Raw genomic sequence first — 20,823 nt, 5'->3', positions numbered from 1 at the left:
CTTCAGCGTTAAAAGCTGATAGATTTCTAGGGGAAGCTCTTACCCTTGCTACCGTTCCTCTTAAATCCTTCTCTTTCCCCCCGTCCATTTACTTTGAGAGAGTTTTTCATTCTCTTGCTTGTTTCCCAAAGCCTCTCCCTTTCCTCATCCCCCTGTCATTGAGGGGAAAAAAGTATAATTCCCCAAGCCACAAACAGCAGCAACGACCTGAATAAATAACCCAGACGTACAGGAAAAGCTGGGCTATTTTTGAACTTCCTCTCTCCAGCTTTATTTCTGGCTCCTCCAGCGGCCACTGTCTTCTGCCACCCACCTCCGGGCCTGGGCGCGTCCAGAGGCACATCTGGAGGGGTTAAGGTCAGGGTTAGGGTGGCAGGGGTACGATGGGCACCTTTGCATCGCTGCCTCTTCCACTGGTCAAGCTACCTCCCACAGGGAGTAGGGAAAGGGAGATTATTGCTGCTGTTCCAAGGCAAAGGCCAGGGAAACCTCATGTGAGCAGAGTACATGAGCAGTAGCCCAAAGGAAAGCCTCATACAAGCAGAGTACATGAGCAGTAGCTCGATGCTCAGCAGATCAGAGCACCCAAAAATGATGCCATAAAAGCAGCCCTATATCACATCACATTAATGGGTGTGCTGATAAAAGTGAGCAACTCAGCTCAGATGAGGAAGAGCTGTATTTCCCTCAATGTTTGCCTACAGGGGTCTTTTTCCTGCTTTCAGCTTCTTTTTCCTGCAAAACCAGTTCTTAGGGCAGGATTATCATGGCTCACCCAGTGAATGCCTCACTCTGATTTGCTTCCTGCAGCTCTTCCGTGTTTGGATCCTCTGATAATAAACAGTCACTTCCTTTTACCTCCCTGTGGGACTGTGAGAGAGCCTGTGGGCAAAGGGGATTGGCAGCATCATCTTCCCTCTGCCACTGAGCTGGGAAGAAAAGCCTCCCGCAATGCCTATGGGATACACTGGCTTGGGTGATGCTGGGGATAACACAGGGATGAAACGATGCACAGAGGAACCATGGATGCAGGTGGCAGCCAGAGGAGGGCTTGGCCATGGGGACCAAGGGATGCTGGAGACATCTCATGCAAGCCTCTCCCTTGGTGCACAGAGAGGAAGACGTGTCTGTCAGCTGCCAGAAGTGAGTCACACAGAAGGAAGAAGGGGGATCTAAATAGCAGACTACAAATCAGGACCAAAGGGTTGTGCCTTCCTCCTACTTTGTTACTCAGGAAGAGCATCAGAACTGAAAGGCAGCTTGGGTTCTTTTCATGTGAAACGAATTGCAAGTAACTGGAGGGCTCCAAGTGCCTGATCTATTTGTAATACAACCAGTGGGAGGTTTCATTTGCTTGTTTTCCTAACACCTAATAAAATACCTGGCAAACTGAAGTAATAAAACCACTTATGTCAAAAAATGCATGTTTTCACTTCTTCAGCAAGCCTTTAACTGCGGGCTCTGCTCACCCTGGAGACTGTCAAGGGAGAGTTGAAAACACACAAACACAACCTCTGTGAACAAATCTATTGTGCCTTATTTCCTGCCATTAAACCACAGCTGAGGGTACCCAAGAGGTCCAAGCCATGCTGGTGGCCTGGCAGCGCAAGGCACGAAGGGCAGGGCCTTGGGTTGCAGGCAGCAGGTCAGCAGTAGGGTGGCTGTCACCACTTTGCTGTCCTTCATCAGCCCCGGGTCCTGCTTGGGGCTGCACAAAGGGCCCTGTGCCCACCCGAGCACTTGGTGCAGTGCACTCCTTAGGGAGAAGAGCACCTGGGGTAAAGACATGAATTTATTTATGTGCGTGTTTACAGGTATTTCACTGAATCATGGAGTGGTTTGGGCTGGAAAGGACCTTAAGACCATCCGGTTCCAACCTCCTGCCATGGGCAGGGACACCTGACACTAAACCATGTCAGCCAAGGCTCTGTCCAACCTGGCCTTGTAATGTATATTGAAAATGTATATTGAAATGTAACTATTCTATGGTTCTATTTGAAATGTATGCAGGACTTCGAGCCTTAGAAGTAAGACAGAGGATGAGAAGGAGTCAAAGAGCTATATGCTTCTACCACACATGAGTTGTGCACACATTTTCATTCCCATATAATCCACAATCAGGCTTGTAAGGAACAAGGAACTTTGCACTGAAGGTGTTGGGGGCTGTGGTGTTGCTTACTCTGCAAGCTGTAGGACCAGCTGTGTTGGTGCAGGTTCAATCAGAAAGCCAAAGAGGCAGGTGTAGGTCATTGGCCCGTGATCAGTGCTGTGCTCAAATGGCTTCACTGTATGTAGGTACCAGGTTTTCTGCCCTGCAGGGCATGGTGCAGTCCATGCAGATGGGAGCTTTGGTGTTTGAACAGTGTTTTTGTGGAGGGAGCTGTGCTCTCAGGGTGAGCTTTGGGTCTCCGTCCTTCCTCTTCTGGATCCTGCATGCCTGCTGCTGGACACTCTCTTCCCCATTTATGGATCGCCCATTTCCATAGCCTTGCATTGCTCTCTTGCACTGCTCTCTAGCCTGAGTCCTTGCCACTGGCTGCCTTGGGTATAAGGGCTTTGACCTCTGTTCTCATTTCTATAGGGAGCTAGAGCAGAAAATGGAAGGCACAGTTATAAGGTTGTGGTGGTGGTGATGGAGAGAGTTAATGTCTGGGCACGGCATGCTTTGTGTGTGTATATGCTGCAGTGCTGAGATTAACAAAGGTGCATATAACTGAGCGTAAGCAGCTTCAAAGATGGGCACGGTGTCTGGCCAGGGGTGAAGGAAACTCTGTGTGTGTGCGCCTGTTCTTTGTTGCTGTTGATGTGTTGTGCTCCCTTAGGATGTTCTTTGCTGCTGGTCTTCCTTCAGCCATTGGTCCCTGCACTATTCAATGCTTTCCTTCTCAATGTCTTCCTCGGGCTGCACTACAGTGGGAAAGCTCAGAGAAATGGTGATGCCCTAAGGGCAGGGGAGTTTCAAACCCCATGTGTAAGCAACTGACGATCCAATCCTTGCAAGCTGTTTGTCCATGTCCTGGCTTTTCTCATTCACCTGACATTTACCCACACCGTCCTTTGGGGTTGCAGTGGCTGAAAGAGGCATCTGGTCTGTATCAGCTTTTATCTACCCTTTTCCTTCCTACTGTGTCTCATTACTTTTGCTCACTAATTCGATTTGGATCTGAAAGGAAATACATGGGAAATTAACTGGGAAGGCATTGGCAGCTGCAGGAACTCCGTGGGAGAAGAAATCCATTTACTAATGCATTTAGTGGCAATGCAAAACCTAGACATGACTGCGATTACTTGGGCACATGTAAGTCTGGAAACAGAGAGAGGATCCAAGGAAATGGATATCTGACTGTTGAGTGGCATTTCCCTTTCTCTTCTTGAGGCTGTAGGTAGGCTCATAGCAGGAAGACACAGCCCTTCCAATAGTAATGCAATGGCAAAGCACATGAGACTTTCTCAAGGTGGTTTGGGAGCTGTCACCAGGGCCCATGCGTGGTGCCACCAGTGTCCCCAACCCCTGGGAGCACCCGGGGCTGCACCCTGGGTGCCTGTGCTCCATCTGCCTGTGCTGTGGAGCAGGGCTATGGCTGTGAGGAACTTGTCATGGGTATCCTCTGCTTGGCTCCTGTGGGACAGCTGAGTCCCAGTAATTACACCCTTTGGGCAGCCTTGCTACGGATATAGATCCCAAAGAGCACTCTGCCTAATTGCAGATCTGGGTGGGTGATGTAGCAATTAAAACCATCACTTTTCTTCTTGTATTCCCTTCCTTTCTATTCTCTTACATTCTCCTTCTGTAACATTCTCTTGTCTTATATTCTCCTATATACTCCTAGAGTCTCTTCCTTTCTCTTATATTCCCTTCTCTTACATTCTCTTCTAAGAATCTAAGAGAATATAAGAGATCTAAGAGGAGAGAATCAATGCCAGCCCCCTTTTCCTTGCTTAGGTGCTGCTGTGATAGGGGTCCCCACGGGCCATGGCAGCCCCTTTTTTCTTGGTGGGGTGTTGCGGAGGGGCAGGTGCCTTGGGGGTCTTCCTATGAGGTAGAAGGGAGTGAGCAGTTTGCTATATCCACTTCAGATGGGACAAGAAATAATGGATTTAACCAAAATGGCTTTGGAAGGTCCCTTCCAACCCAAGCTATTCAATGACTTACACTGCAGTTGGAAATGCTGTGTCTGGAGATTAAAATAGTGAATGCTAATGCTGAAGGTAACTGAACCTAGAAATACCCCTTGCTGTGAGGTGCTATTGAAACAGGCTAGACAGAGTTCTGCTAGTTAGGACATGGGAATACGTGAGCTTTCATTAGCTGGTCTCTTCCTGCCCTTTTCTTTTTTTTGCAGACCTGTGCTTTGACGTGTGAATTGAGGCAAATTAGAGATAATGTGACAGGAACACTTGTGCTAGCATTGAGGGGGGCAGAGAAGAGCCAAACTGACTGCAAACTCTGAGTACAAATCGGTGCAGTCCCGGAGGGCAAAAACTCTCACCTTAGTATGAGTCCTCCTTCTATTCTGCAAGTTGACAGGACCCCTTTCACCAGGTGCTGTCACCACCAGGTTGAGCCACTGGACTGAATTAGGCAGGTTACTCCCTTCCTAATTGAGCCCAGGTTTGTTCCCTGATCTCAGAAGTGGCCACAGCTGGTTGAAAGTCAGGAGTTCTCCCATAAATCATTGCACGCTACAAAAAGAAACTCAGCAACAAAAAGCTCCAACACAAAGGGGCTGGGGTTGAAAACAGGATAAAGGATGTGAAAATGATGTTGTTTTCTTCAGATGCTTTTTTATTTTTGCCATCCATCATCTGTAGGCAACGATAAGCTTCCCTGAAGCAGCCCTTTCTGGGTTATTGTCTCAAAGTTGAGGTAAGGGAGGTTGTATCTTATTTTATGTTAAATATTTCAGGGCCTGGCTACAGAGTATTCTGATTTTCACTGCTAATTCTGGTATTACAAAATACCCATTACCCTGCAGCCTTTGTTTAGCACAAGAAGATGATAATTGTATGTAATATTGTATCATTTGGCTAAACAATGTCTAAATGTTTCAAAGTACATTATTCTGCTGCCAAAATCACGAGTGCTGTATAAAGAAAAGGGTAGAGATTTTATCCAACTGCAGTTGATGTGGGTGACAAACCTGGAGCTTACTCCTGATTGCTGACTGTTCTTCCAGTTGTACACAGTTTATTGTATCTAATATTGAAAATGGTCTGGTAAACCTATACAAGCAAGATACCTGCTTAACAGTAAAAGAAATGATGTATTTTTGCTGGTAAAGAGAATCACTTATGACAAACACTGTGAAATTCTGCTCTCTCATACTGAAATTTAATGAGAGCTTGCCCCAGCGTGCCCATTTGTGCATTGCAGGTAAATTAACAGTGGTCAGAGCATTATTTCTAAGTATTACTTGAAGAGCATTATTTGTAAGTGGTGTCCCTTCATCTGGTGTTTCTAGCGTTTGAGCTGCATCTTCACTGCACCCTCAGACCTAGGCCACAGGAGGGAGTGTTGAGAGGCACAAGAGCTCCTGGGCAAATGTGGGTGGGAGCCAGGTTTAGAGCTGGGGTGAGTGTTTGTGCAGAGAAAGGTGCAACAGCAGAGGCTGCACTGGTGCTGGCAGTGTGTGAATCCACACATTACCCCAGCTTGCTGCAGTGGTTTCAGCTGAGGAGAGCAGCCAGGGTAATATACTACTTTCACAGTCTTTATCTCCAGTAACTCCAGCATTCCTGGTGTCTTGGCCTATATGGCCCATACATTGACAATAACAGGGAAGTACAGGTTTTGTGAGGCTCTTCTTGAGGTACAGCAGTTTGCCAGGCCTTTCCAAAACTACTTGAGTGTTCTTTTTCCTGTGTGCAGGATGTTTCTTATCACAGACAGAAGCTTTTCCAGAAGTCAAACACATTGGTTTCCCTCTCTTCCCCCAGCAAAGGGGAAATGCGTGGGCAGTTGCAATGATAGCGCATGAAGGGGTGTTGCCCTGACACAGGATGAAATGGCTGCATCCTTCCAGGCGGCTGTCTGTGGAAGAATTGCCCTGTGAGCTGGAGAGCTGCCCCTGCAGTGAGTGCCCATCCCCAGAGAGGGGTGGGGAGCTGGGGATTTAGCACCTTGCTGCCTGTGAGCAGGGGTGGAAAAATGTCACAATATGAAGTAGTTTGGGTTGGAAAGGACCTTAAAGCTCATCCAGTTCCACCCCCCTTCCACGAGCAGGGACACCTTCCACTAGAGCAGGGTGCTCCAGGCCCCTGTGTCCAACCTGGCCTTGAACACTGCCAGGGATGGGGCAGCCACAGCCTCTCTGGGCACCCTGTGCCAGCGCCTCAGCACCCTCACAGGGAAGAGCTTCTGCCTAAGAGCTCATCTCAGTCTCCCCTCTGTCAGGTTAAAGCCATTCCCCCTTGTCCTGTCCCTACAGGCCCTTGTCCAAAGCCCCTCTCCAGATTTCTTATCTGCCCCTTTAGGCACTGGAGCTGCTCCAAGGTCTCCCCTTCAGGAGCCTTCTCTTCTCCAGGCTGACCCAGCCCAGCTCTCTCAGCCTGGCTCCAGAGCAGAGCTGCTCCAGCCCTCGCAGCATCTCCGTAACTGTGAGAATTGTTCTTAAGAGCCCTCTGCAGCTGAATGGGAATTCCACTGAAGAAAGACATTTCTTGTTTAAATCAGTCCCTGCTCCCTATCTTCACCCCACCCCACCCCCAACCCCGCCGTGGAAGTTACCAGAGTAAGAACATGCATGATCGTTATTTCAGAGGAGCTGAATGCATTTCAGCAGTACCAGAGCTGACACTCGGGGTTAGTTTGCCTCACCCCTGTTCCTTGCCTCACTCCCTTTCTTTTAACCCCGATTTGTGTTTCCTTCCTCCTCCATCCCCCTTGTTTGCCTTCGAGGTGAGCTGAGGTCCGCTTTCCCTCTAGTGGTTTGACGCTTTCTGTGCAGCCCTGAAGCAGAGCTCGGGCCTTTTGAGGTTCCAGGGCAGTCTCGACAGCAGGTGAAAGCGCTTGGGCCTCTGTTTTGGGCCAGACTCTGATCCTGCAGCTAGTTGTTATGTGAGCTGTTACAACCAGGTGATAATGCAAAAGGGATTCCTAAACCCAGCTCTTATCCCTTCCTCTTATAGTGGTGCTCGGGAGAAGCCAGCCAGCATCCTCACAGCTCAAAATGCTTTTGGAGATGTGCATCAAAAAGACAGCTGTCCTCTTCTTCATTCCTGAGCTGTGTCCGCATCATTTCTCATTAGCGATCAGAGCAATCATTAGTACATCTCTTACTAGTTTTAGCTGCCACTGAATGATGCCCTTGGTGGTAGCATTTAGGGGTCTGCAGCAAGAACCAGTCATGGGTCTGCACGCTGCCTCTCAAGGATCGTGAAAGCTGGTTTGCATCTCAGAAGTGTTACAGCTTCTACCACAGTTCCAGGCTCACCAGTGCCATGGCAGAAAATGTGATCATCAGCCATGCGAAATAATAGAGGTGAGCTGTGTCTGGTCTAGTGGGTGAGTTTATCACCCTCGATCTAAGGTCAGTATTGCTGACAGGATGTTCCAAAGGAGTTAATGCAGGAGTATATTCCAGTGCAATTGTTCATGGACAGAAAAGACCTGGGAGGTCTGAGATGTCTTTGGATTTTCCCTGTGAAGGGAACACGGCTCCATGGGTGCAGGTTCCTGAGGCTCGAAAGCAGCCTGAGCAAGCAAACCATAGGACACTGCTGCAGCACCTATGTGCATCTGCATCTCTTGGCTAGCCTCCAGGTTGTCTTAAAGCAGCTTCAAAGTGTTTCTCCATTGTCTGTCTGTGCATTACAAAGCAGCCTTTGAGATTAACTCCTTGTTATTAGAGTATACTCGGTACAGAACTTGGTTTAAATGCTTCTCTTGAGTTTCCAGGGGCTGATTTTATCTTTCTTAGGCTGGTCCTTGGTGGATGCTCATAAGTAGTTAATGACTTAGTACACCCAGCTTGTTGATCCCCAACCACCGTCGTTTTCATGTCATGGTCCTTGTTAGTACTTGAGTTTTCAAAGTCGCCCAGATCCTGGGTTGTGATTGTTTCACTACTGTACACAAAATGCTTCACTTTGCATTATCATCAGATCTTGTCCACATATTCCTATCAAGGCAATCACTGGCAGTACTAACCATGAGCAGTCAAAATCAAGCCTGAAGGGAGCTCAACTCATAACATCCCTTTTGGTGTGATGCTTCCCATCTGCAGCTTGGTGCTGTGGTCACCAGACAAGGGCAGCTGTGTTTCCCATCAGCCTGGTGAGGCTTCAAGGGAGGGACAAATCATGTTATCAGGCACAAAACGGCTGGCTGTGATCATCTGGTTCACCAGGATGTGTCAGAGCAACTCAACACGAGCTACCAGTAGGCAAAGCTATGATGAAGTGTTACCTGCAGAGACCTTGCATGTCTCCTGGTGTGGCTCTTGGGTCTCTGTGTGATTCCTGCACACCACTGGGTCAGGCTCCTCAGGCTTTTCTTTTCTCCACCTCGGCTCCCTACCAGCTACCCTCTAGGCTCTTGCAGCTGCTGATGGTCCCCTTCCATCCAGCTGCAGGGTTTATCACTTCTGCCCTGGACCAATGGTGCTCGGTTGGTGCTTTCCCCTGCCCCAGCAGTTCTCAGCCTGTCTCGTGAGTGCTGCCACCGTGTGGCACAGTGCAGGTGGCACTTGTGCTGCTTTCTCACTCCCTTGCTGGCCGCTCTCCATCAGGGTAGCCTGGGGGCACTCACGGGAGCCAGCGCCTGCACGAAGAGCAGGGGCTCTGTTTGGTGGTCTTTGCCCCCTGACCCTATTTTGCCTGACTTATTTAAAAGCCTTGTTGCTGGTGTGAGATTTCACGTGCCAACTGCTTTAAAATTCTGGACTTTTTGGGTTCTTCATCCTTACTGAAAGCTGTGACAAAGCAGTAAGCTGGTTTTCAGGACATACCTGGTTGGTTTTAGCAGCAGCAGTACTAGGTGATCTCACTTCTTTGCTTGTAATTTGTAGGTAGCTTTTCATGTTTAAGGGAAGAATTTGCTGAGACCTGTTTGGTCTTTGTACTTGATCTCTAAGATTTAATTCTGGTTTGTAGTCATTTTTCCTTCCCTTGTAAGCTCTGCCCGGTGTCCTGCTTGAGGTTGTTTCTCAGTCGAAGAAAGCTCTTCTCGTGAGGTTTTCCTGTGCTCCTGGTACGGTTTGCTAATAGGCTTGATGGGCTTCCTGCCTCCTTTTGCTCTCAGGGAAGATCTTGGCCTTGTCTGCCTTGCAGCGCTCTCCATACTCCCACAGCATCAGCACAGTGAAATAATGCCTCATGCCAGCCTCTGCCTTTCCTGCTTAGAAGGGCCAAAACTGCTGAATCTGATGGCTGCTCACATGGAAGCAAGAATCTGGATTACTTTCCTTGCATGTTATTTTTGCTTTTTGTTTGTGTCCCCCCTGCTTCCAACAGCCTAAATTTGTGCTGCAGCATCAATTTCCTCATTTAAAGTTTTAGCCTTTGTCAACATCTTTTCCTTTTAAGGGACAGAGAGATTTTATCTTGCTGGAATATCAGCAGAATGCAGTGGTCCAGCTCTGCTTGTCGGAGCTCTGATGGACTGTGGCTGCTGCCTCCTACTATTGTTAGCCAGGCTTCTGTGCAAGGAAATCAGAAAGACATGTGGGTAGCAGCGTCGCTGTCCTCATGGTTTGCTATTCCAGTGCTGTGTGATGGCTGCCAGTTTGCTGTGGCCCAGGTTCCATGGTTTGTTGTGGCAAAGGTGCTGTTCCGTTTACTGGGAGCGCTCATGGAGCTGAGGTTTTGTTCTGACTGAAGGCAGGTGTCAGAAACCCACCATTAGCATCGTTCTAACTTGACATGTAAAGCAGATACTAATGTTTGTCCCAGGCAGTATCTGCATCTTCAGGTAATCAGAAATTTCCTTGCTCATCCTAGGGTTACACTGTAAGTAGCCTGTTGTAAGGCAGCTTTTGTATCTCGTTAGCTAAGTCTCTTTTCACAATCTCTTGTTTAAGTTCAGCATTAATAATAGAGAACTCTGATGTATAATGGTGGTGAATCGATATTTATTTATAGATATAATACTATGAAATAGCTTTGTTATCACTTGCAAAAAATGCTTTCTTTTCTGTTTCCCTGGCGGTCAGTGCAAACAACAACATCTATTCCTTCATGATGACTGGGATTGTGAACTCAACAAATTCCTATTTTACAATGAGGAAAAGAAACATGTAGTGTAGAACACGGACAGTGGAGGCCTCACTTTGTTTCCTACAAGAGAAAAACACTCACTTCATACAGCTCTATATGCAGCAAGCTTGGCTATGTGTAGGAATGCCAACTATAAATGCTTTAGCACATTTGTACTGGTGTTGGCACCGACAGGGAGTAAGCGGGCGGCTGTGTGGTGCGTAGCTGCTGGCTGGGGTGCAACCGTGGAAGCTGTTTAGGTTATTTAATAGAGTGCCTTGTCTGTGATCCTTCCTGGATTTGAAAACTCTGCGCTTGGGGAAGAAATTGCTCTGAAATTCCTTGGTTATAAAACAGTAGCAAATGGTATCTCAACAGCAGGTTTTATTTGCCATCCTATGAGGCCTATCCATGAGGCCACAGAAACAAAAGTGTTACTGTTTTGTATTTCAGAGTAGGCAACTTCATTGGAGCTCACTGGAAATTGGGCAAGGTGCCCCATGTCAACAGGCAGAAAACATGAACATGGCAGGGTTTGCAGAACAAGTGTGTAGTTTGCTTTCTGGGTTAACAGTAGGGTAACAGGTTGATATGGCTCAGCCTTCATCTCTCTTCAAAGTAATTAACATTTTCATAATACTCTGTCTGGAACAGGCATTCGTTGTAACCAATGAGATGCAGAAGCCCAGAAGGGGATCGGGATCCTACAGCAAAGAGCGTTTTTGAAGGCCCTTTGTGCTATTCCTGAAAACAGAAGATGTCTTCCTTGGTGAACACCTCTTGCCTGGACACGTAAGTGATGCCTGCCATGGGCATTGACAGCACACCATAAAGGAGGGGTGGGCTAACAGGGACCCTAAACCCCTTACTCTCTAACGACAGCTAATAGCGGTGTATTTGCTGACAGCTACATGGGTGACAACACTCGTGCATCTCCTTAAGCAATGGATGATTCTTAAGATCAGGCACAATTTGTGTCTGGTTTCTTTTGCTGTCTTTGAAAAGAGACTTTAAAAGGCAGAATGAGGGCCAAGCAGCGTGTGCTGTGATTAAGTTTGTCACATGCGCTCTGCTTGCAGTGAAAGACCATTAATGTCAGGGTATTAAATAATACATCAAAGAAAATTGGGGCATAAATGATCAACTGAGTGACCTGAATGGTTTCATCCATTTTTATGCTGAGCTTCCATCATGCTAGGACCTGTGCCAAAGTATTGACACAAAGCAGTTAGATCTAGTGTTTGGATGAGGAGAGTTTTCTGTGATGGGAATAGTTGTTTCATATGTTGTTTGGCTGGTGTCTAGACAGTGGTTTCAGCACGTGGTCTGCAGACACTTGAAGGTGACAGGATGCTTTTAGGGAAGCTATCTGTGAGTTGTCACCAAGAAAGCTAGTTGTCTGTAGGTTTAAATGAGCAAAATATGGATTTGCATTCCCTGGAGGAATGTTTAGGTATTTACAAGACAGAAGATGCTCAGAGTCAAGGGCCATGAAGCCAAAGGAGATACAGCTATCACATGCATTTCAACAACTCTATAATGTTTCCCATGCTGACTCTATGGGGCGCTTCCTTCTAGTGCCCCAGGATTTCCATTTGTGGCTTAACTGTTTTGAGCTGCTCTGTTGTCACTTCCCTGTGGGATGGGAGGATATGCAGTGCATAGTCAGCAAGTACAGGTATTATAGAGGAGATTTGCAGCTGGAAAGCCAGACGTGTACATTGATGCATGGTCCAGGATCCAGCTAGGAAAGCTTAAGGCTCTCTGTATAATCATAGAATGGTTTGGGTTGGAAGGGATCTTAAAGATCATCTATTTCCAACCTTCCTGCCGTGAGCAGGGACACCTTCAGGGTTAAATGTCTCAAAGTGCAGGAAAGCTGTTGAACCCCTGCTGTGCACTGTCCAAGCAGCTGAAAGAGAAAAAGCACCAAATCCAGAGCAATGCTTCATCACAAAGGGCAGTGCCAAGAAGCCCTCAGCTGTGGGTCTGCCCTATCTGTGCAGAAAGGGCTCACACACCTCATTGTCATCAAACCTGCCCTGAAAACTGTGCATGGATTGTAAGGCAGGGATCATGGCTGCATCTGCTTCATGTTGCTCGTTGCTGTTTTCTGGGCATCAACATTCACGCAGTGTGAGGCTGTGGCAGCTTGAGCAGATGCGATCCCTTCTCACCAGTCAGGATACTTACTGAGGAGTTGATCCCGTTGAAGTACAGCAAACCTGTCACCAGGGCTTACAGCAGTTCCTTGGGTGAGATCAGGATCACAGATTTATACCTGATAGGCACAATGCAAAAGTTCTGTTCTGGGGTCTACAATGCTTTGCGGGGCTCAGTTTTCCTGTGCAGTAATGGCTTTATTTGTACCCACAATGGTTTTAGTCTCCCAAATGCCAGGGTGTTGCCACAAGCTGAGACAAGTGTTAAATGGCAGGAATGGGGCAATAGTCTCAGGCCACTGTATTTACTCCATGCACAGCAATAGCTGTGTCCTGGGGATAGCTGCAAGCTTTGACATGTAGGCTGGCAGGGAACTACCAGTGTATGGTTTGGTGTGAGCAGCACAGATGTATTAGGTTTGGCATTGTAGTACATGATTTTTTTCTTGGTTTGAAGTGACCATCTATATAACAGTCCCAGAAGTGGATTTGTGTATTGCTGTATGGGTGCTCAGTTTCCTATGTTCAATCGCATGTTATATACAAATAAGCGCATGGTGGGAACAGTGGCCTTACCATCTATTCTCCATCCCACATGGCTCTCCCTCTTGAAGCTGTGATACAGTGGTCTAAGACTGTGGTCAAAGCTGGAGTCAAGTCACTGAGGACAGAAGGACAAAATCGAAGTTAGTATCAGACCCCTTGGAAGTGATTGCCCCTTTTTGCAGGTACGCCTATAGCTACAATGATTGCAAATACTGTAGATGGTCCTATTCCCTCTGCCTCAAAAGTGCAGCAGCCTGTGGCTCTTAATACCTGTAGTGTGCTACACCTTGTTTATGTCATGACTTGATCTGTGGGTGACTGGGATTCTTGGCTTTGGTTCGTCTTGCACCTCATCGATAGGCAAGTGGGGAACAGAGAAGGAAATTCCTGGAATTCCTTAGCTGCAAAGTAATAGCAAAATGCATCCAAACAGCAGTTAGAGTTTGCTAAGCATGCACAGATGTGAATACAGGCGCTAACTTCCGAGAGCAGAGAACAAGCTCCAGCAACATCCGCTGCAAACAGCGAGAACAGGGCAATGTAAAAGGGTGCAAAACATACAGTGAACACACACAGATTCACAGAAATAATGCGGATTGCTTTCTGGATTAATTTCATCTCATGAGGACTTGTGACCATCTTCTTCTTGAGACGTTTGATGACTTGTACTGAGCAAAAAGTCACAATCACTAAGGGAATAAAATAGCCAAAGATGACGGACACTAGCGACGTATAACTAGGTTGAGTAGATTGTTTCCGAAAGCAGGCTTTTTCCTTTTTGTCATAAAATTGTGGACACAAGTAGGAATAAATCATTAGTATTATCTAAAGAGACCCACAGATGGATGCTGATTTCAGTGGGGATTGAAGAACCTTTGCTTTTAGAGGGAGCTTGATTGCAATGTATCGATTGATCGCTATCAGGGTGATGGTCAGGATGCTCATAGGCATGTTTGTAAAGTAGATCCTTTGTATGGTGAAACACAGGTTGTCTATGGGATGCTCATATGTGGTAAAATATAGCAAGAAAGGCAGGGCAAAGAGCAGGAAACTGTCCGCGACTATGAGGTTGACCATGTACACCCTGGTCTCTGTCCACCTCTTGAGTTTGCAGGAGAAGACCCAGAAGGCAATCGTGCTCAGTGGGATCCCCAAAGAGAGCACTGGGATGTAGACTATAAATTGAAACAGCGCGATGCCATTCCGCAGGTCGTTGTCTTCTGTGCAGTTCTCCATGCTGGGTTGTCTCTGCAAGACAAGGGGGCAGGCATGAGACCAAGCCTGGGTACAGGTTGTCTGGGCTGGGGCCTGCTGCAGTGCCCCCCTCTCATGGCTCTGGGGCTTCTCCTGCCCTTGCACTGCAGGGGCACAGTCAGCACTGAATGCAGGGTTCAAGGTGCAGCCTCCCCAGTGGCCAGTACAGGGGGATGATCACTGCCCTGGCCCTGCTGCCACACTACTGCTGATACAGGCCAGGGTGCTGTTGGACTACTTGGCTGCCTGGGCACAAGCTGGCTTATGTCACGCTGCCATGAACCCACTCTCTCTGCAGGATGCTGGGGAGGAATTGCTCGGCATTAAGTACCACCAGCCCTAGCAGACCTAGTCCGATGTCTCCAAAGAGAGAAGGGAATGTGAGCACAAGTTTGATCTCAACCTTCAAAGACAGGAAGCCAAAATGTTGCTAAAGCAGAAAACACAAAACCAAGAACTTAGACTATCTTCTGGCATTCCTTTAAATGTTCAGGGTGTCTTCTACCAGCAAGGAGGCTGTGAAAGATGAATCGGACTTAGTCTGCAGCTCATAAAGGAAGCGTTTACATCGAGGCAGGAAAAGAAAACACCCAGATTCCTACAGTCTTTTACAAATACATTGCCTTATAAGAGAGCATCTTGTAAGCATCAGCATTTAAACTGCAGTGAAAATGCCCAGTTGCATGAACTAACTGAACTGGTGTTAGTGTTGAAGACTTGGAGATGGAGCTGGCAAGCACAGCACCTGCTGCAGCCCCAGAACTGGTATGTCATTACTTGAACCATGGGGATGCAGTCATTTGTGGGGTGGAATTTATGGAGGAACTGATATAAAGCCAGTGTCCTGGCTCTCTTGAGCTTTCAGCTGCACAGGTCCTCGGCTGCATTGTGGTACTACCTACGTTGCAGCTGTTCCCTGCCAGCCAACTGTGGTCATCCCACAGTGAAAAAGTCACTCTCTGCATGCATAGCACTGCCCTGAGGAGGAGCTGAACCAGCCCAGCCCCATCAAACCCCCTATATAAGCACAGAGCCAGCAGTGGTTTCCAATGTTGTGTGCTACAGTGTGCCTGGATCTGGGTATCTCCTTGCACACAGAAGAGGAACTGGTGTGAAACCAAAAGGAGGATGAAGATGCCCCCTGAAGACACAGGTGGCTGCAAAGCAGGAGAACACCAAAGCATCTGTGTGCGGGTGAGGATTGACAATGATTTGGGTTGAAGGGGACCTTGCAGGCTATCCAGTTCCATTCCCCTGCCACGGGCAGAGACACCTTCCACTAGAGCAGGTTGCTCCAAGCCCCTGTGTCCAACCTGGCCTTGAACACTGCCAGGGATGGGGCAGCCACAGCTTCGCTGGCACAGGGTGCTCAGAGCCTCAGCACCCTCACAGGGAAGAGCTTCTGCCTAATGCCTAATCTCAGTCTCCCCTCTGTCTGTTTAAAGCCCTTCCCCTTGTTCTGTCACTGCAGGCCCTTGTCACAAGTCCCTCTCCAGACTTCTTGTAGGTACTGGAAAGCTGCTCTAAGGTCTTCCTGGAGCCTTTTCTTCTCCAGGCTGATTCTCTCAGCTTGTCTTCATAGGAGAGGTTTGTTACAATAATCTCAGGTCTCGTGCATATTTGTTAACAAGCAGGCTAGCACTTTAGTTAAGAGGTAAGAAAGCATACTCTGTTTTGAGCAGAGCACACTGGCGTGGGAAGAATTAAAAGCCATTACCTGCTGCTTGTGGGGCCGTCAGGGTGGTTTGATCCTCCTTAAGGTTGCAGTGTAGACGCAGGCGTTGTGATAGGGGAGAGGATGTGCCAGGTCCGCAGGTACCAGCGCAGTATGCTACTCCATGAAGGGCACAGCTGCCCCAGAGCCTGCTGTCGGCAGCTGCAACACAGCAACGAGCCCTTGTTCCCCCAGAGCGCTTCATTTATCACTTAGCTTTTGGGACAGTCGAGTCTCTGGTGCCCTCTGTTGTTCTGCTCGCATCAGCTGGATGCTTCACCATCTTTACCCACCCAGACTGTGCTCCCCACTTGCCTTACACAAACCCCAGCAATTAAAATTTAATGTTTTCAGGCCTGGGAAAATAAATAATTTCTGAAATACAACCCATAATGGTTGCAAATTATCCTTCTGGCAGCGAAAGGTCCCACAGGGAGCACAGCAGGGCTGGGCAGCCTCCAGTGTGGTTGCAAAGTGTGTGCAGCGGGGGGGGGGGGGGGCAGACAGCCTTTCTGAGGGGACACGTCAGCGCTTGTGCACCCTGTGCTAGTGAGCCCAGGGTGAGAGGTCCCAGGGTGCTTCTCCTCAGTGTCTTTACAAGAAGGGTGACAGACAGTATGGGCTGGCTTATCCTCTGCAAAGGAGTCAGGTGTCCAACACAGTTCACCAGTACCACTCGGGCAAAGCCCGAGCTGGAAATGATGGTCACTGGTCAGAGATGCTGGTGAGGCAGTGAGCACACTGTCAGGACCTTTAGGAACTCTTTTAAGTGCATTCCCCAATGGGATGTCACAGTAATTTTGATGGGTTTTGCTGTCTGTTGGCTGCAGCGGTTGCAGTTCTATCTATGGGAGCCAGCTTTTAGCTTCCTCAGCGTTTGTCCCATTAATTTGTGTCTCCTGAACTGACATTTCCAGAGGTGACAAGAGCAGATTGAGCAGCACCAGATGCAGGCCACATGCATGGGTGGCAAAGGTCTAGACAGAGTTAAAAGGGCTTCCTTTGGTGGAGGGGGGGAGCGGCAGGGTGGAGACCCAGCCCTTTGAGGAGGTGTCTGTGCCAGGGCTCAGCCCTGATATCTCCTGGACTTTGTGCTTTTATGGGACCGAATAAGTCTTGCTTTCATAGAATCATAGGATAGTCAGGGTTGTAAAGCACCTTAAGATCATCTAGTTCCAACCCCCCTGCCATGGGCAGGGACACCTCACACTAAACCATGTCAGCCAAGGTTCTGTCCAGCCTGGCTTTGAACACCACCAGGGATATGGAGCATTCACAACCTCCCTGGGCAATCCATTCCAGTGCCTCAACACCCTAACAGGAAAGAACTTCTTCCTCGTATGCAATCTAAACTCCCCCTGTTTAAGTTTTAACCCGTTACCCCTTGTCCTGTCACTACAGTCCCTGACGAAGAGTCCCTCCCCAGCATCCCTATAGGCCCCCTTCAGGTACTGGAAGGCTGCTATGAGGTCTCCATGCAGTCTTCTCTTCTCCAGGCTGAACAGCCCCAACTTCCTCAGCCTGTCTTCATACGGGAGGTGCTCCAGCCCCCTGATCATCCTCATGGCCTCCTCTGGACTCATTCCAACAGTTCCACATCCTTTTTATGTTGAGGACACATCCTTCGCATCTATCTGATGCATTGACTTGAAGATGAGGGGCAGTTAGCAGAGTCTAGGGTGTTTTGTAGGGCCATGTCCTTAGTAAGATGCTGTTACTGCCTGAGCCCTCCCCCATTCCCACCAAAACAATATGAAGTAAATAGACTGGATCAATTTAATAAAGCAAACAACCTGAAATACACAGTGAGGTAAAACATGATATATTCTTTCTGTATGTGTTGACAATAAGGATCAATAGACTTTAGCTATAAAAAAAAAAAAACAAACAGGGAGACATACATGGTTCACTTGTATTCTCATAAGAGTAACTGGAGGGTGGAATGGAGACATGTTAATGACCAGAGATTGCATACACACCTTGACACAGCTCTGGGAAGTTAATAGAGGCATAGGGTGTAATTTACAATTAACTTAGTAATGCTAAACCTAACAAAGACCTTGTGCCATCCTGGAGACATTCCAGGCCAGGCTGCATGTCGTTCTGGGCAACCTGATCTAGTTGAAGGTGTTCCTGCTCATTGCAACGGGGTGGAACTAGATGAGCTTTGAGGGTCCCTTCCAACCCAAACTGTTCAATGATTCTATGATCTCTTCAGAGAGAAAGGGCAACAGTTATCCTGATAACACTGAGGGTGTCTTCTCTTGATGTTGCAGAGATAATGGGTTTTATTTTTTTGGGTTTGCTGTTTTTCATCCCTCTTGCTTCCCTCCTTCCACCCCTCACTTTCCTTTAGCAAGTGTGTGTCTGCAAGGGCTGGATTTGATCTGTTTTATCACTGCTGGTTTTGGGCGGTAGAAGGGCTTCATGGAACTCCTTGGTCACAGAGTAGTAGCAGACGCTATCCAGGCAGCAGTTAGATGTGGCAATACACCTTGTCACGCAGGAGATGTTCTTCATAACCTGGAGCACGAAACTGGTAGCTGCAACGCTATCCATTATGAACCTGGCAAGTAACCCAAAGAAGGCTGGCAGAAAACATACTAGACATACAATCAGGTTTGTGTAGATAATGTGAACAGCTTTCTGGATTGATTTCTCTTCTGGTGCACTGGTGTTCAGGCATCTCTTGAGGCTCCTGATCACTCCTGTGGAGTATAAAGTTAAGATTGCTAATGGAAGAATAAAAATGAAGAACATGGAAAGCGGGCTCAGAGCAGCAGGCACGGTGGTATCCTTCTGGAAGTGGAGGGTGGATTGGCTCTGCCAAATGTGTGCAGTGGCACCCACTACCACAGAGACCCACAGAAGCCCACAGAGAAGGGCTGCCTTTGATGGAGACATGAAGGCCCTGGCTTTCAAGGGGTGTTTTATGGCAATGTATCGGTCAGTGGAGACAAATGTAATTATGTAGATGCTCACTAACATGTTGATGAAATATGCTGTCTCTGTAAATTGGCAGAGTTTGTCTCGGGCTGACTTATTCCAGAGAAAATAAGCCATGAAAGGCAAGGTGCAGATGACAAAGCAGTCTGCGAAGACTAAGTTGATTGCATACACCCTTGTTTCTGTCCACTTCTTTATCTTGCAGAACGCCCAAAGGGCAAGGGCATTAAACAGAGCTCCAAACAAGAAAATGGCACTATACAGAGCAAGTTCAATGAGGCAGACATGGTGATCAGGTTCTAGATTTGTGATACTGCAGTTGTTTGACACATTCATTGTCACAGAATCACAGAATCACTTAGGTTGGAAAAGACTTTAAGATCATCGAGTCCAACCACTGACCTATTCTAAATGAAGCCTATTATTTTCTTCCTTTTGGGCATAACCCATCTGCCTCAGCTGCTGTGACCACTGACCTAGCCCATGGATTAAAAAGAAACCCACCAGATTGAGGAAACACTAAAGGTACCTGTGAATGCACTAGCACTGACATTCTTGCAAGGAACAAAGAGCTTGTGGTAACTGAACAGTTTGTAACAGCAACAGCCATGTGATGTTCTGAGACCTGAAACAGGAAAAGACATGGTAACACTTTCCTCCTACCCCTTGACAGGTGTGTATCCTATAAAAATGAAGAGTGTTTAAGTAAATATTTACTTTGCCCATCACAAATGTGAATTCGAGTCTACAAAGCTGGCCTCCTCAGTCAGCCTCTAACTGGGATGCATCCTTTGTCAAGCTTTGTGCTTACTCAGTTTAGGAGTAAATATCTCCACGTACACTTCCAATAGGACATGGCAGACAGTCTTTATTAAATAGTGGTATCTTGAATGGAGGGGTGAAATAGCAGTGAGAAGAACCCCCATAGATAGTGAGGGCATCCTGTGACAATGGGATGCCTTAAGCCAGGCTGTGCAAATGAGGCAAGGTTACCCTTAGCCTGCTTATGAGCTAGGCAGGGATTGCAGCAGCCAAACTGAAAGCCCAGCACAACGCATGAGCAAAAGCTCTTATACTAGGTCTGCTGGCTTCGGAGACAGAAGAGTGGTGTGAAGGCCTGCAAGGGCGTAGCAGATGTCTCCTGGAGGACGTGCTCATGCTCTGGCTCTAACTGGGCAGGTTTCTGAGCCTTTGGGCTGCCTTGCGAACCTGGAGCTCCTGCTCATGTGGCTCCACAGCCCCCACGTGTCCTCCCTCTGCTGACACCCGCTGTTGATTCTGCGGTCCTGAACCTACAGGTGATAGCACTTGGGGTTCGTTCTCTCTTGCTCTCTGTGAACTGCTGCTCAGGGTCCTGCTGTGGCTGGAGGGAGGCAGAGGAGCATCAGGTACCTGGTTGCTGCCGGTAGTGGTGCTCAGCAGCTGTGGATCTGAAATGCTGTGCTGAAACCCAAGCTAAGCAAGCTGAAGATGTGGTATCTGGTATGAGACCATCTGGTGCAGGGCCCTCCAGCTGAGTGCTGGTTTGGGTTGTGCTTGCACAGCTCTGGGCAGGGAGGTGGGTGCACCAAGCACCTTGGCACAGAGTGTAGACTCTCTCTAGGCTGAACAAAGTCTCCTCAACCCTCCTCAGACTGAGGCTGCTGCACAGAAATGGCCTCTTGAGATGGGCTGGGTGCCCGGGGTAGGGATGGAGCTATAGATGGCCACGATGGGGCCAGTGGCAGGGCTGCAGCCTGCACTCCTGTTTGAACACAGGCTTCAGGCTGGCAACTGAACCAAGGCCTTGGCATCTCACATGGGTAGCAAAGAGCCTCACTTCTTGTACCCTGCATTGACAGAAATAGAGGGGTAAGAGAGAGCTGTAGGCCCTGAAGGGCTCGGTGGTGGGCTGTTTAATTGGTGTTAATGATCAGCATGCAAAACAGCTGGTGGGGAATTGTCTCACTGCCTATTCACTCTTAGTACCTGACCAGCTGAAACACTTCACTGCAGTTCTGGGGAGCC

At 48.0% G+C, this 20,823-nt stretch overlaps 2 protein-coding genes and 1 long non-coding RNA gene across 3 annotated transcripts; 1 reads left to right on the top strand and 2 right to left on the bottom strand.

Annotated features, from left to right (window-relative positions):
* The first annotated feature begins 10,849 nt into the window (after positions 1 to 10,849).
* Positions 10,850 to 19,583, top strand: LOC136011019 (uncharacterized). The gene is made up of 4 exons (XR_010611146.1): positions 10,850 to 10,986; positions 12,971 to 13,084; positions 14,017 to 15,350; positions 19,276 to 19,583. It is a non-coding gene; the product is annotated as an uncharacterized LOC136011019 (long non-coding RNA).
* LOC136011017 (G-protein coupled receptor 35-like) lies at positions 13,194 to 16,056 on the bottom strand. Its single transcript, XM_065672706.1, is given in 2 exon segments — positions 13,194 to 14,150; positions 15,874 to 16,056. A coding segment is annotated over 1 exon segment (945 nt). The 5' UTR covers positions 14,139 to 14,150; positions 15,874 to 16,056.
* Positions 17,716 to 19,209, bottom strand: LOC136011018 (G-protein coupled receptor 35-like). Its single transcript, XM_065672708.1, has one exon. It carries the CDS (start codon positions 19,150 to 19,152, stop codon positions 18,223 to 18,225), a length of 930 nt encoding a protein of 309 aa, XP_065528780.1. The 5' UTR covers positions 19,153 to 19,209; the 3' UTR covers positions 17,716 to 18,222.
* Positions 19,584 to 20,823: the final 1,240 nt, after the last annotated feature.

This window comes from Lathamus discolor, chromosome 3 (genome assembly GCF_037157495.1).
Source record: "Lathamus discolor isolate bLatDis1 chromosome 3, bLatDis1.hap1, whole genome shotgun sequence".
Taxonomy (NCBI): Eukaryota; Metazoa; Chordata; class Aves; order Psittaciformes; family Psittacidae; genus Lathamus; species Lathamus discolor.
The sequence above is the reverse complement of the archived record's forward strand: the minus strand, read 5'-3'. Positions and strand labels throughout refer to the sequence as shown.

What these genes read in the sequence shown, in the direction of transcription:
- LOC136011018 (XM_065672708.1), bottom strand. Translation starts at nt 19,152, where the DNA reads ATGAATGTGTCAAACAACTGCAGTATCACAAATCTAGAACCTGATCAC.